This window comes from Natrix helvetica (assembly GCF_964273705.1).
Source record: "Natrix helvetica genome assembly, chromosome: 2".
In the NCBI taxonomy this organism is placed as follows: domain Eukaryota; kingdom Metazoa; phylum Chordata; class Lepidosauria; order Squamata; family Natricidae; genus Natrix; species Natrix helvetica.
Window position 1 is genome coordinate 250,974,577 of NC_138552.1, and position 12,989 is coordinate 250,987,565.

Here is a 12,989-nt window from a genome sequence, read left to right on the forward strand (position 1 = left end):
AAAACGCACAAAACCCTGCCCAAAGCTTGTACTAGAATGCTATTAACAGTCTATAAGATTGTTCAGAGAAACTGAACGCATTGGTTCATAGATCATCATTTGGCGTATTAACTGGTTTCAACTGTATTTACATGATTTGTCCATTGAACTTGGTACTTACACTCTACTATTATGACCACAAAACTGTAGAAGCAAAATAGAACCACCATAATTTATTATACAAATATATATATAATTGCCTATTTTAATGAAATAATTCTGGGCAGCTAACAAGTATAAAAGCATTAATGTTTATATAGAAATAATAGGGTTAGGTACACTGGATAAAAACAAATCTTCTCCATCAACCAAAGCAAAAACACCATGTTATATATTTAATTATATGTACCCTGTTTCCCAGAAAATAAGACCTCTCCAGATAATAAGCCCGATCAGGCTTTTGAGTGCATGCACTAAAATAAGCCCTTCCCCGAAAATAAGCCCTGTCTGAAAATATTGCAACACAGCAGCAGCCATGAAATGACCACACTTGCCTTCTCCTGCACCTCAAAAATAATAAGACCTCCCCGAAAATAAGGCCAAGTGCTTATTTCAGGCATCAAAAGAAAATAAGACCCTGTCTTATTTTGGGGAAAACATGGTATATATTTAATTATATATACACATATGTGTGTGTGTGTGTATAGGTGAATGGTCAACGACTAATGGATTTTATATTCCATCATTTGCACACTTTCTTGCAAACAAACTTGTTTTTTTTAAAGCTGCTTCTGCATAATCAAAAACAGTCTAGATTTTAAAAGTGCATTGGATTGTATTTTTTCTTAATAATCTCCAGAAGAGTTTTGAACTGCTGGGATATATTTATTAAATAGCTAAGAGTGCTTTGATTTCAAATGTTGATGTAAGCATTTGTTTTTGGTCCTTCATCCAGTCACTGAGTAGAGATGCCTTTGTATTTTGTAAACAGTCTGTTTTCTAGATTGGTATTATTTACATTCACATAGGCATCACTAGGGGGGAAAGGGTAAGATATATTTTCTTGGCTTTTTAAAGTGGAACAACAATGTTTTGATTATGGTGGAACTTTTACTCACAAATATTAATCAGTATGTAGACTTGTTGGCCTATCTTCTGATCCATCCTGTTATTAGGCAAATGAAGCAGTAGACCCCTTTAAGCAGCCAGTATTGATGACAAACAAAGAAACAATTTGTAAACTAAATTATTATTGTTATTATTGTATATTTATTGCAGAGATTAAAAAGGTACTCATGGGATTTTCTGCCCTTGTGCCAAAATAACACACTCGGACTTAACACTTCACTTGAGAGTGTGGAAAACACCATTTGTGTCTTGGCTTGGCTTCGAACATTGAAAAGTCTTGGAGTAAACATACACACTCTTGTACCTCTTTTTATTCCTGTCTTGCTTGTGAGCCTTCCCAGAGCCTTCTTTCTGGCAATCCACGGAGAGAAACAAAGTCCTGGATTAAATGGACTTTTGGCCTTACATTCTTCCTTACAGGAAGAATGTAAGGCCAAAAGTCCATTTAATTCTTGAGAAGACCCAAACAGGAAGCCTATCCCAACTCATGCAAACTCCTTCCCCAGCCATTTTATAGAAGAGGGAAAGAAAGATTTAAAACTGGGATATAGAATTTTCCAGGAGACAAGGAGTATTCCTTCTATTTTTAAGTTCTATTGTTCCTCCACAGTGTTTCTATAGTTGCAATGAGCAGCCTCCAGGGATATAGTATTATTCTAGTATGCTTGTTGGAACAGTGCTTTCTCATCCCCCCTTCTCCTTTCCTACAGTTTGTTTTGTGTGTTTGTATGTCCCTCTGTCTGTGTAACCGAACACATATATTTATAGTCAAATTTTCATGAAAATAATCCCAAAGCAATATATATAGTATCATATAGTAGTAATCTTAAAGCACAATATGAAATAATTTTAACCAGGACACTCACTTCAATTAAAAAATAATTAACTTTGTACCAAATTACGAAGGTTAAGCCAGAAATCAGAATTATGGAACACATTAAAAAACACATGAGCATGAAGTCAGTCATGTATTTAACTGATGCTGAAAATTAACCAGGCTCAGTGCAATTGTGGCCAGATTGAGAGGGACTATTTGCTTGTGGCACCTATTGTATATCTAAAACCCTTTTAAAATGGTATTCCATCATAATCTAGTATCATTAAGACAAATAAAATGGGCAAATATAGCAACCTTCAAGCTCAGTGGAAGAGCAGTGAAATTTAAGAATTAAAAAAGAGAAAAGGGGCATCATCCCTAAATGTCAGATAACTTTAAAATGAGCATTTTAAAAGTATCTGATTCAGAGGTGGAATTCAGCAGGTTCTGACCAGTTCTGGAGTACCGGTAGTGGAAATTTTGAGTTGTTCGGAGAACTGGTAAATACCACCTCTGACTGGCCCTGCCCCCCATCTATTCTCTGTCTCCCAAGTCCCAGCTGATCAGGAGGAAATGGGGAATTTGCAGTAACCTTTCCCTGGAGTGGGGTGGGAATGGAGATTTTACAGTATCCTTCCCCTGCCATGCCCATCATGCCACGCCCACAAAGTCATGTCACGCCCACGAAGCCATGCCCACAGAACCAGTAGTAAAAAAAAATTGAATTTCACCACTGTTCTGACCCATAAAAAGGATGAATAAAACATGGTTCTGTTGTACTCTGAATAGAACTTGGAGGATCTTTTAAAAAAACAAATGAATCAAGAGGAATTGATTAGTTAAATCTGGTTGTTGTTATTTCAGTATTTTAACCCCCTTAGCATAAATATATACCTAGATGAGGAGAATATTGTTTCTTTACTATTAATTTCACACTTTGTTAGTTGTCCAGTAGCAGATATTTCTATACATTTTTAAACTGGAAATCTCTTTGTGCAAGCAGCAAATTCATGGTTTTTACAGAGCCTCTCTACAATTCTGAACATTTAAAAATAGCATGTTTTGCATTTGGAAACACATTGATGCCTTTCTATTTTTGCTTGTAGTGAGTGATACGGGCACAGCAAGTACTCACAAGAGCTGAACTTTTTTCCCAAACGAATGCTGCAATTTTCAGAATTTTAGCAAGGCCTTATGGATTCGAAGTAGTAGCCACCTTTGGATGAACTTCCCAATTTGCCTAATGAGCATCTAATTTTTAAATTCACAAGTAGCTTTTTGGAATTATAGTGACAGGTTGCTTATGATATCTTTGAATTTTTATACTTTAGTTTAAATATACATGTTGCCAAAACAGCAGAGTAATAATATGCAGTACATACTATGTCTTTTACTGGCCAAAAGGTTTAGCTTCTGCTTTTATCAAGCTGATAGGCCAAAGATCAGATTATTCGAATTAATGAAGGGGGCTGTCCAGTGGTGGGATTCAATTTTTTTTTACTACCGGTTCTGTGGGTGTGGCTTTGTGGGCATAGTTATGGCTTTGTGGGTGTGGCTTTGTGACATGGCAGGGGAAGGATACTGCAAAATCCCTATTCCCTCCCAACTCCTGGGAGAAAGTTACTGAAAAATCTCCATTCCCTCCCCACTCCAGTAACCTGCTTTCCAGCTCCGTTCTCCTCTTCAGGGCAACAAAAGAAGATCAGCTGGCAACGGGGATGGGGCCAGCCTATTTGCCGGTTCTCGGAACTACTCAAAATTTCTGCTACTGGTTCTCCAAAACCTGTCAGAACTGGCTGAATACACCTCTGGAGCTGTCCAATAGGAACACTGTTGCTTCAGCAACTGGTAGACTTCAACTAAGTAATACAGCAGTATTGCAGTCCCACCCTTTCTTTGGTCACTTGAGTGCTTCTTTCTCATATTTGCAATGATGAAGTTTCTAATGTATTAACAAACAGGGGTTACCTCATTGACAGTGATTGTTCTGGTGGCGTCAAAAGAGCAATCAGCATTCCTCAAGGCCTTTTGCACAAGCATTACAGACAATGATAGAATATCTTCCTTCCTTCATTTGGGTTATATAAAGGATGCAAGAAGAGAAGAGATGGCACCTGACATTAGATCTGATCTGCAAAAAATGTGATCTCTCAACCATGTATTTCATCCTATCATTTGCTTGATCACCACGTTAGCTTTCACTTTTCATGAAGACAGAACAATCCTGAATGTTTATTGATCTCTGTCCCCATCTTTTTATCCTTCTTGAGGGCAAGGAAGGCCTGCGTGTTCATGCAAGCACTGGGCTGCGATGGAAGTGAGCTCAGAAAATGTACAGGTGAAACTTGAAAAATTAGAATATCGTGCAAAAGTTCATTTATTTCAATAATGCAACTTAAAAAGTAAAACTAATATATGAGATAAGATTCATTACATGCAAATCAAGATAGTTCACGCTGTGATTTGTCATAATTGTGATGATTATGGCATACAGCTCATGAAAACCCCAAATCCACCATCTCAGAAAATTAGAATATTACATGCAATCAATAAAACAAGGATTGTACATAGAACAATATTGGACCTCTGAAAAGTATGAGCATGCATATATACTCAGTACTTGGTTTGGGCCCCTTTTGCAGCAATTACTGCCTCAATGTGGCATGGCATGGAAGCTATCAGCCTGTGGCACTGCTGAGGTGTTATGGAAGACCAGGATGCTTCAATAGCGGCCTTCAGCTCTTCTGCATTGTTCGGTCTCATGTGTCTCATCTTTCTCTTGGCAATGCCGCATAGATTCTCTATGGGGTTCAGGTCAGGCAAGTTTGCTTGCCAATCAAACAAAGTAATCCCATGGTCATTGAACCAGGTTTTGGTGCTTTTGGTAGGGTAGGCAGCTGGAAAATGAAGTCAGCATCCCCATAAAGCTCATCTGTGGAAGGAAGTATGAAGTGCTCCTGGTAGACAGCTGTGTTGACCCTGGTCCTAATGAAGCACAATGGTCCAAAGTCCTTTTTTCTGATGAGAACAACTTTTGCATCTCATTTGGAAACCAAGGACCCAGAGTATGGAGGAAGAATGGAGAGGCCAATCAAGCACAGTAATCCCACGGTCATTGAACCAGTTTTTGGTGCTTTTGGCAAAAGTTGCTCTCATCAGAAAAGAGGACTTTGGACCACTGAGCAACAGGACTTTGGATCACTGTCCAGGGTCAACGCAGCCGTCTACCAGGAGATTTTGGAGCACTTCATCCTTCCTTCCGTAGATTTGGGGTTTTCATGAGCTGTACGCCATAATCATCACAATTATGACAAATCATGGTTTGAACTATCTTGCTTTGCATGTAATGAGTCTTATCTCATATATTAGTTTCACCTTTTAAGTTGCATTACTGAAATGAATGAACTTTTGCACAATATTCTAATTTTTTGAATTTCACCTGTAGAGTTGAGGAGATGTTGTGGTACATTGGTGGGAAGAATGATGTACTGCATATTGTGGCTTTGTATTTCATTTTTTAAAGGACTGTTGCTGTGATCCACTTACAATTATCATGTACACCACAAGGAGCCATGTACATTTTCTAAATAATTGAATTTCTAAATAATTGAATTGTAATTGGCACTAACAATATAATATTTCTGGATCAATTTTGCTTAATCATTCTTATTTTTATAATGATTTAACCTGCCTTACATGTGTGTGTGTGTGTGTGTGCACACACACATACATGCATACTATTTTTATACTTTGAAGTAAAAAGAGTTTTATATGTCTTGTACATCTGCTATGAGATCCAATTGTATGAAGAATAGTATAGAATTATTTTAATCAAATGCAATTAAATAACAATCTATTTTTTTTAAAAAAATACCATCTTTATTACATTTTCTCATCTTCATTATTCTTTGTTACAAACCTAATATTAAACCTGGGTGGATCAGAATGGATTCAGAGAGATTTTAACTAGTATATAATTCAGTGCTCTTGGGAAAATCTCTGTAAACATCTGTTTCTAATTTGTATTAATAAAAAATAATTATAAGAGTCTGGTTTTCAGGCTGAACAAAAAAAAAGACTTTAGTGTTATATGTATGATTAATATTGTAAGTTTCTTTTTGAAACATCATATAAAGTGTTTTGTTGACCTCTGTCCTCCATTGATCAAGATTGTAAGTTATAGCAGCTCTGAAAGAAATTCTAACCTTCCACGCAGATATATATCCTTTGTTCTAACCATCCAACTTTTCTACAATGGTACTTCTGTTAAGAAGGAAAAAAGAAGCACAGAAATAGTTTCAACTCATTCATATCCGTAGTAGCACTGTTGTAATTCTGTCTTGGTTTGAGTGTTTTTCTGGGCAAGCTTCTTGATTCTTGAGGTGTTTTTCTCGGTCTATGTGCCTCCTGAGGACATTGATTTGAGCTTGTGTGACCTTAATAATCATCAGTTTTGATTATCTTTGAATCAGCAGTTTGGAGAAGAAAGTACTTCTCCATTTGCTTCTCTTCTGAGGGAAGACAATAGTTTTAATTGTTATTTCTTCTTCCTTAGCTCACTCTTTTTAATGGGTTGGAAATTGTCCCAAGAACACATTGATTTTCTGTAGTAAGCTGACTTTCCCCTTTAGTAAGCATTATTTCTCAAATGACAGGTACGCGGGGTGTGTGTGTGTGCCTTTTAAAGCCATTTTTTGCATCTTGGTATCCTGAGATTGCAGGTCTCTTTAGGCTGCTCAGGGCAGGTCATGTTATGCATGCTGCTTTTCCCCAGAAGACACCTGCAGAGCCCAGAATACTCTTTACTGGGGTGCCCATTCTAAAGGTAGTATGGTTTTGGTATGAAAACTTAAATCTGAACTTTCTGTTCTCTGCATGTGTATATACTGTAATCCCATTGTGCTCTTGCCATTTCCTTAAATTCTTCAACTTAAATTGGCAATTTAGCTCGCATATATATAGGAGAGAGAAACTGGCTAAGCCAAGGGGAGTAGTCAAATATGGACTTAGTCTGGAATCCCTACATGGGTACCAGAGGGCACAGTCTGACCCCTCTCCCTTGAATACCATTTAACCTTATCTAGTCTCACCCAGGTGCAAACCATTAGTCTGAAAAGATTCCTGTGTATAAAGTTATGCAATAAATCAGCTAATTCAATTCTTCATATGTGGATCTGGTTGTTTGGGTCTGACAATATGGGTTCTCAATCCCATAATGGAGCTGCCCATAACGACCCAGAAAAGCAAAACAATAACAGAACAGTATAAAGAAGGCTTGTAAAATAAAGCCAAAGATAAAGCAAATGGTTTTTTCCCCCCAAAGTCTTTATTTCACCATAGAACCAATCATGAAAGGTTGCAGGCCTATTTTTCAGAGCAAGATGTTTACAGTTTCCTGCTGCCATCAGGAAGATGAATTTCATATTGTTCTTAACAAATACTGCCCAGTTGGTGATAAGATTTCTTGAAGGATTGTTCTAACAGTGATGGGATGAGACAGATCATTAAAGCGTGCTGAGTTTTAGTCACTGAATATACATAAAGTGATAACCAGCATTTGAATTGGAATCAGAAATGAGCCAGCAATTTGTGAAAGAGTTGTAGAGGTTGAAGGTTTTATATTTGTAAACGCTGAGATTTGTTAAATAAATGATTGAAGACCGTGGCAACATGGTCCTTGAAAATTCTGTAGAATACATTGGGGACATTATATTAAGAAGGGCTACCCTTTGAATATATAGTGTTTGTGTCTCAAAAAAGTCTCCAAGAACTGAAGGAAATTCCAGGGACATCTGTCTCCTTGATTGGCAGACATCATAAATTTGCTTTCTGACAGTATCTGGTTTAACAAAACAGGACAGTCACCAAAGTTCAATTGCTAATTGCTTCTGTAGCCTTTCTCAACCCTTTAGGCTTACTTTAATATACAGTTACCCATGACAATAATGGATCTTGAAAACATCTATCATTAAAATATGCATTTCTTGGCTCAGATCTAATGAAAGGTCTGGTTCAAATTCAGTATTTGTCGTCAATTTGTCATCTTCTTTCTAAACTTCTTTCAGAAAGCAAACAAATTCTTGTCTCCCTTAATTCTTTAGAGATATATGTGCCCCTGGGTAGAATAGCTAGGAAATCTGGCTAAGAACTTTGTTCATAAGTATTTATTCCAATGAATGGAGTTTTACCTACCTATTTTTCTGGAAAAATGCTCTTGACTATAGCCAAGCAATTCTTCTTGTTTGAGAGACCATGAACATCTTCCTGTCTGCAGTCACTTGAAAAACTAGATAATAGTTTTCATCTTACATCTTCTTCTTCCTCTGTATCCATGTTTTTGAGAATAAGATACCTTCTCATTAAATGCTGGAAGATAAGGCAATGGATTATATTTGTATTGTTATATGTGCTTAATTGAAAGTACCAGTTTGAATTTCAGCACACAAGTAGGAAGGTTAGTCTCAAGAAAATATAGTTCAGAGATGTAGGTGGGATAGCTATGTGTCACCAGCACATTGAAATCTTACAGCTTCCTTGCTTTCAAATCATGGCTTTAGCAAAACTGTTTCATTTTAACCTGCACTTACTGAACCATTGCACAGCATCTCTACAGGATGTCCAATATCCAGAAAGTGTCACAACAATTGTTGTTTGTCATGTCAACTATTATGGAGGGCTTAAGAATTCGTATTAATATAAAGTCATTTATAATAGATATTCTGCATTCCTAAAATGCATTTCCTTTACCCAAAGAACCTTCTGCCTACTCTTTTTCCCACCATGCATTTAGCATAATTATTACATTTTGTGAAATGAATAAAAGGTTTCCCACTTCAGATACCACGCAGGTTACATCTAAGTATTGAACAACAGCCTAAAAATTCTAGCAGCACTCCTTTTTGTACATAATGAAAACAGTAAACACCAAATGTGAAAGGCACGTTGTAATTTTAGTATGGAGAGCAAATTAAATGGACCTTGCTTTAGATCCCATGTTTAAAATGGAGAAAGGAAACTTTTGGGTAATCAAACCCAGTATTACTAGGGTGATATTCTGCAATATATGTGTTTGAATACATTCCAGTTTTTGAAACATTTCCTTCACTTCAGCATGATGGCCTCCAGCACTCAAGATCATGTACATACTTTTGTTCACATCAAGATGTTCATATTGTTCATATAGTTTAGCCACTTGTATTTTCTCTAATTCTAGATTCCTGGAAAGTGCTCCCTAACAGAAGGAAGTGATCTATTTGTTGACATTCTAAAATACCCATTTTTAAAAAAATTAAAAAGACTTTTTGTTGTGGGTAGTTTCAGTTGCTGTAACTTTAAAAAAATATATATTCTGTTATCAATCTAAACCTCTAATCTAAACTGCTGTGAGAATGCAAACTTTAAACTCTTATGTCATGGAATGCCCCAAAAATGAAGTGTTGCAGAATTTTTTTAAAAAAAATTTTTTTATTGGTTTTAAAACATTTATGAGGAAAAGGTAATAGGGTACATAGAAAATTTTGGTAGCTCCCATGTTAGTAGTAGAAATCCCCCCAAATCTCACGCTTCTACAATTTTAAAAATAATATATAAAGGATAGCATAAACAGAATTCTTACTTTATATCAGCCATGTGTTCAATCATCTCTTTCTTTGTCACTTTCTAGTATATCAACAATTACAATAATATTTCAGATATATTTATTTTTGTGACCTGAGCCTTTTCGATATTGCTCCCTCCTCCCTGACCCCAGGTGGAGCCATGCCCCCCCCCTTCCCCGTGTCTTGCACATTGCTGCCTTTCTCCCCACTTCCGCTATCTTCGTCCTCTGGGAGAGAAATTTTTTTTTTAATAAAGGCCTCTAAGTGTTGCAGAATGTAGAAAAAGGCAAGTTATTCCTAGGTAAAGTTTAGAAAATTTATCCCAGTACTGACTGGTTTTCCCAGCACTGAGGGGAAAATGTTTCCTGCTCATAGTTTCTTAGAGGTGAAAATACTAAGAATGTGACTTGGGATCTTAGGTATGAAAAGCAGGGATACCACTGATCACTTGGATCATTGAAAAAACTGTTTTATTGGGGATATATGGCCTTTCCAGGTCTCTGATTAACAACAGGATATTTTTAAAAGCATACCTTTTTAATGAAATTGACAATATCTCTTGCTTCCTATTAGACAGTCAATTATTGTGGTCAGAAGTCAGTGCTATTTACTGGCAGTAAATAAGATTATTCACACTCTGACTGCTGATAATGAATAATGGGAATGATCTAGACTAGAGCAGTGTTTCTTAATCTTGGCCACTGTAAGATGTCTGGACTTCAACTCTAAGAATTCCTCAGACGACATGGGGAATTCTGGCAGTTGAAGTCCATGCATCTTAAAGAGATCAAGGTTGAGAAACATTGTTCTACAAAGTTTATTGAGAATATCATTCTAGACCAGTGTTTCTCAAACTTGGCGACTTGAAGTCCTGTGGACTTCAACTCCCAGAATCCCCCAGCCAGCATAGCTGGCTGGGGAATTCTGGGAGTTGAAGTCCACAGGACTTAAAGTTGCCAAGTTTGAGAAACACTGTTCTAGACCATGGGGAACTATCTAATTGAATTCTAGATACCTGGGTTAGCTGCTGCAGTTGCTAAGAGACTTTTTAAGGAAATATGGTAAGTACTAAAGGGTAGAATAATAAATAACTAATCTAAATCTACTTTTGTCTGATTCCTACTCAGAGTGCTTCAGTAAATGTTACCTACAGCCTGTGTGCCTTCTTTTTCAAACTGAGAAACCATCTGTTTCCCTTGCCTACAGTTTCCAAGATTAAGGCTCTGCTCATTGCTTCCCCCCCCCCCCCCAAAATCCATCCTGCAAAGCCTGTGGAGATTCGCTGATATTGTACAGAATACAGGATGTTAACAGTAATTCTTTAATTTAAACAGGAGTTGAAATGGATTTTTTCTTTTTTCCTATTAATTTTCCCTTTTTTGTCACATTTACTTTATTTTAACCATTTGAATATATATAGGCTTTCTTTTCTTCACTGTATAATCACTATATTTTATGTTAGTGGTTGCACATGTGCATGCCCGCACGCAGAGATGTCACCATTAAATTAAAAAAAATAAGTACTGTTTCTGTTAGCTCATCCAAACTTTATTGCTAGAAGAAATGAAAGCTGTTCAGAAAAGAAAACTTTGAAATGTTCCTTCCATGAGGTACGGTAGTCTTGACGTTATCAGAAATCATGGACACTTTCACATGATAGATTTCAGTGTTCACCCCAATTCGCTTAAAAATCAGTTTAAAGATTACCACCAGTTGTTTTCTATTCTACTGACTTTGAAATGTTAAGAGAAAACAGGGACCACTGTTAAGGTGTCAACAAATTGAGTTGTAAAGTTTACAAAACGTGACTCAAATCCCATTCTGTGAGCTACAACAGTCACTGGATTAGTTGATGTTAGAAAAATAATGCTTTCTAAGGAAACAGAGAAGGTGTAGGCCGGGTTACCAGCCTTGATTGCACTTGTGCCATGTGCAATATTCCCTGCTATATGTAAGAACAATGTCAGTGAGTTTTGGCACATTTGGGCCAGTATGCCAGAAATGCAACAAAAACTCAGCTGCCAGAAATGCAACAAAAACTCAGCTTTACTCTAATTATAACCATTCTATTCTATGCAAACTAGTACCTCTAGTTTGAAAAATACTTTGCAAGCTGAAATATTGTTGCCTATATCTTGCCGACTAAAATGTACCTGCAATGTATTGCCATAAACAAGAGTTGTTTAGCTAAGCTGTTCATATTTGAAATGAAAACTACCAATAAAGGAGAATATTTGTAACTCAGGATTGAAATGAAGAGTCCTTGGTGCTCTCTGAGCTTGGTTGCTAACACTGATGTTAGCACTAGTGCAGAGGTGTCAAACTCACGTCATCATGATGGCGTCATGTGACATAGCAGGACTTTCCCCCTCTTTGCTAAGCTGGGCATGGGCATGGCCAGTGTTAGACCCATGGGCAGGAGTTTGACAGCCTTGCACCAGTATTATTACTGATGACACTACCTAGTTTGGGTAATGAAACATCTGCAAGAAAGCTCAGAGAACACCAAGAATTCCTGGAATGAAAACTATATATATTAGGCCAGCATTTCTGAATCTGGGATTCTGGGAGTTAAAGCTCACACATCTTAAAGTTGAGAAATGCTGTAGTGGACTAATAACTGGGTAGAAGCTGAGATTTCTTTTGGAAACTTAGAGTACTAGTTTTCTAACTATACATTGCCAGCAGTTATATACAGTATTTTCTTCTTGTGTGTGTGTGAGATAATCTCTTAAGAATCTATACCAGAACAAGATCCTAGCATAGGACTATGATGTATGAATTATTCTGAATTTGTTCTGCCTTCATGTATTTATTCATAGTCACTAAGCCAATACCTCCTCTCCCCCTTCCACTGCAACCTTAATTAATCACAAATTCCTGGATCATAGATGAGATGCTAAGTCTTTCTGAGGATGGAGAGGAAAGAGTTAAAGCTTATTTCAGCTCAGGGGCTGGAGTCAAGGAAAGGCCTGAGTTCTTGCCAATGAGAATGCAAACTGCCAACAAGCTCTGTTCAGCTGTAAGTAATGCAGAAAATAGCTAGCTTTCTCTGGTTCAAATAAACCAGTGCAGAGCAAAAAATATAAGAACCAATACTGGCTCCTCAGATGAAGTGAAATCATGAAATCAATGAAATCTGGAGTCAACTTCGGACTAGCTAAGTCATCCAGTGACAGTACTTGTAAGTTTCAGAGAGTTGTTAAAGTATGTTTGGATGGGAACACTATTGCTCTGAAACGAACCTATCTGCTAAATAAACAGATAGGAGAGAAAGACAGCACACTTGTACTTTTTAAGGGTTATGTAGATGGATAAAAGCTTTGTCCTGTGTAGTGTTTCTTGTTCCTTTGGGACAAATTGTTGATAATAAAACTTTATTGGCTGCTACTTTTCTCAGAACTGAAATCTTGCAATGTTGCATAATAAGTAGGGAACAAGACTAAAATGTTTAACAGAAATATTTA

General features: G+C 36.9%; 1 protein-coding gene across 4 annotated transcripts in view; it reads left to right on the top strand.

Annotated features, from left to right (window-relative positions):
- Nucleotides 1-12,989, top strand: part of PRKCE (protein kinase C epsilon) — a 370,865-nt gene that overhangs the window by 189,979 nt on the left and 167,897 nt on the right. Inside the window, exon 1 of one of the 4 annotated variants that reach the window (XM_081941931.1) lies at nucleotides 12,507-12,706. The exons of 2 other annotated variants lie outside the window; for them this stretch is intronic. In XM_081941931.1, coding sequence (XP_081798057.1) covers nucleotides 12,646-12,706 — 61 coding nt within the window. In that variant the 5' untranslated portion in view covers nucleotides 12,507-12,645. Of the gene's footprint in view, nucleotides 1-12,506; nucleotides 12,707-12,989 lie in introns of those variants that run through there. One more of the 4 variants, XM_081941932.1, reaches the window with a different exon arrangement.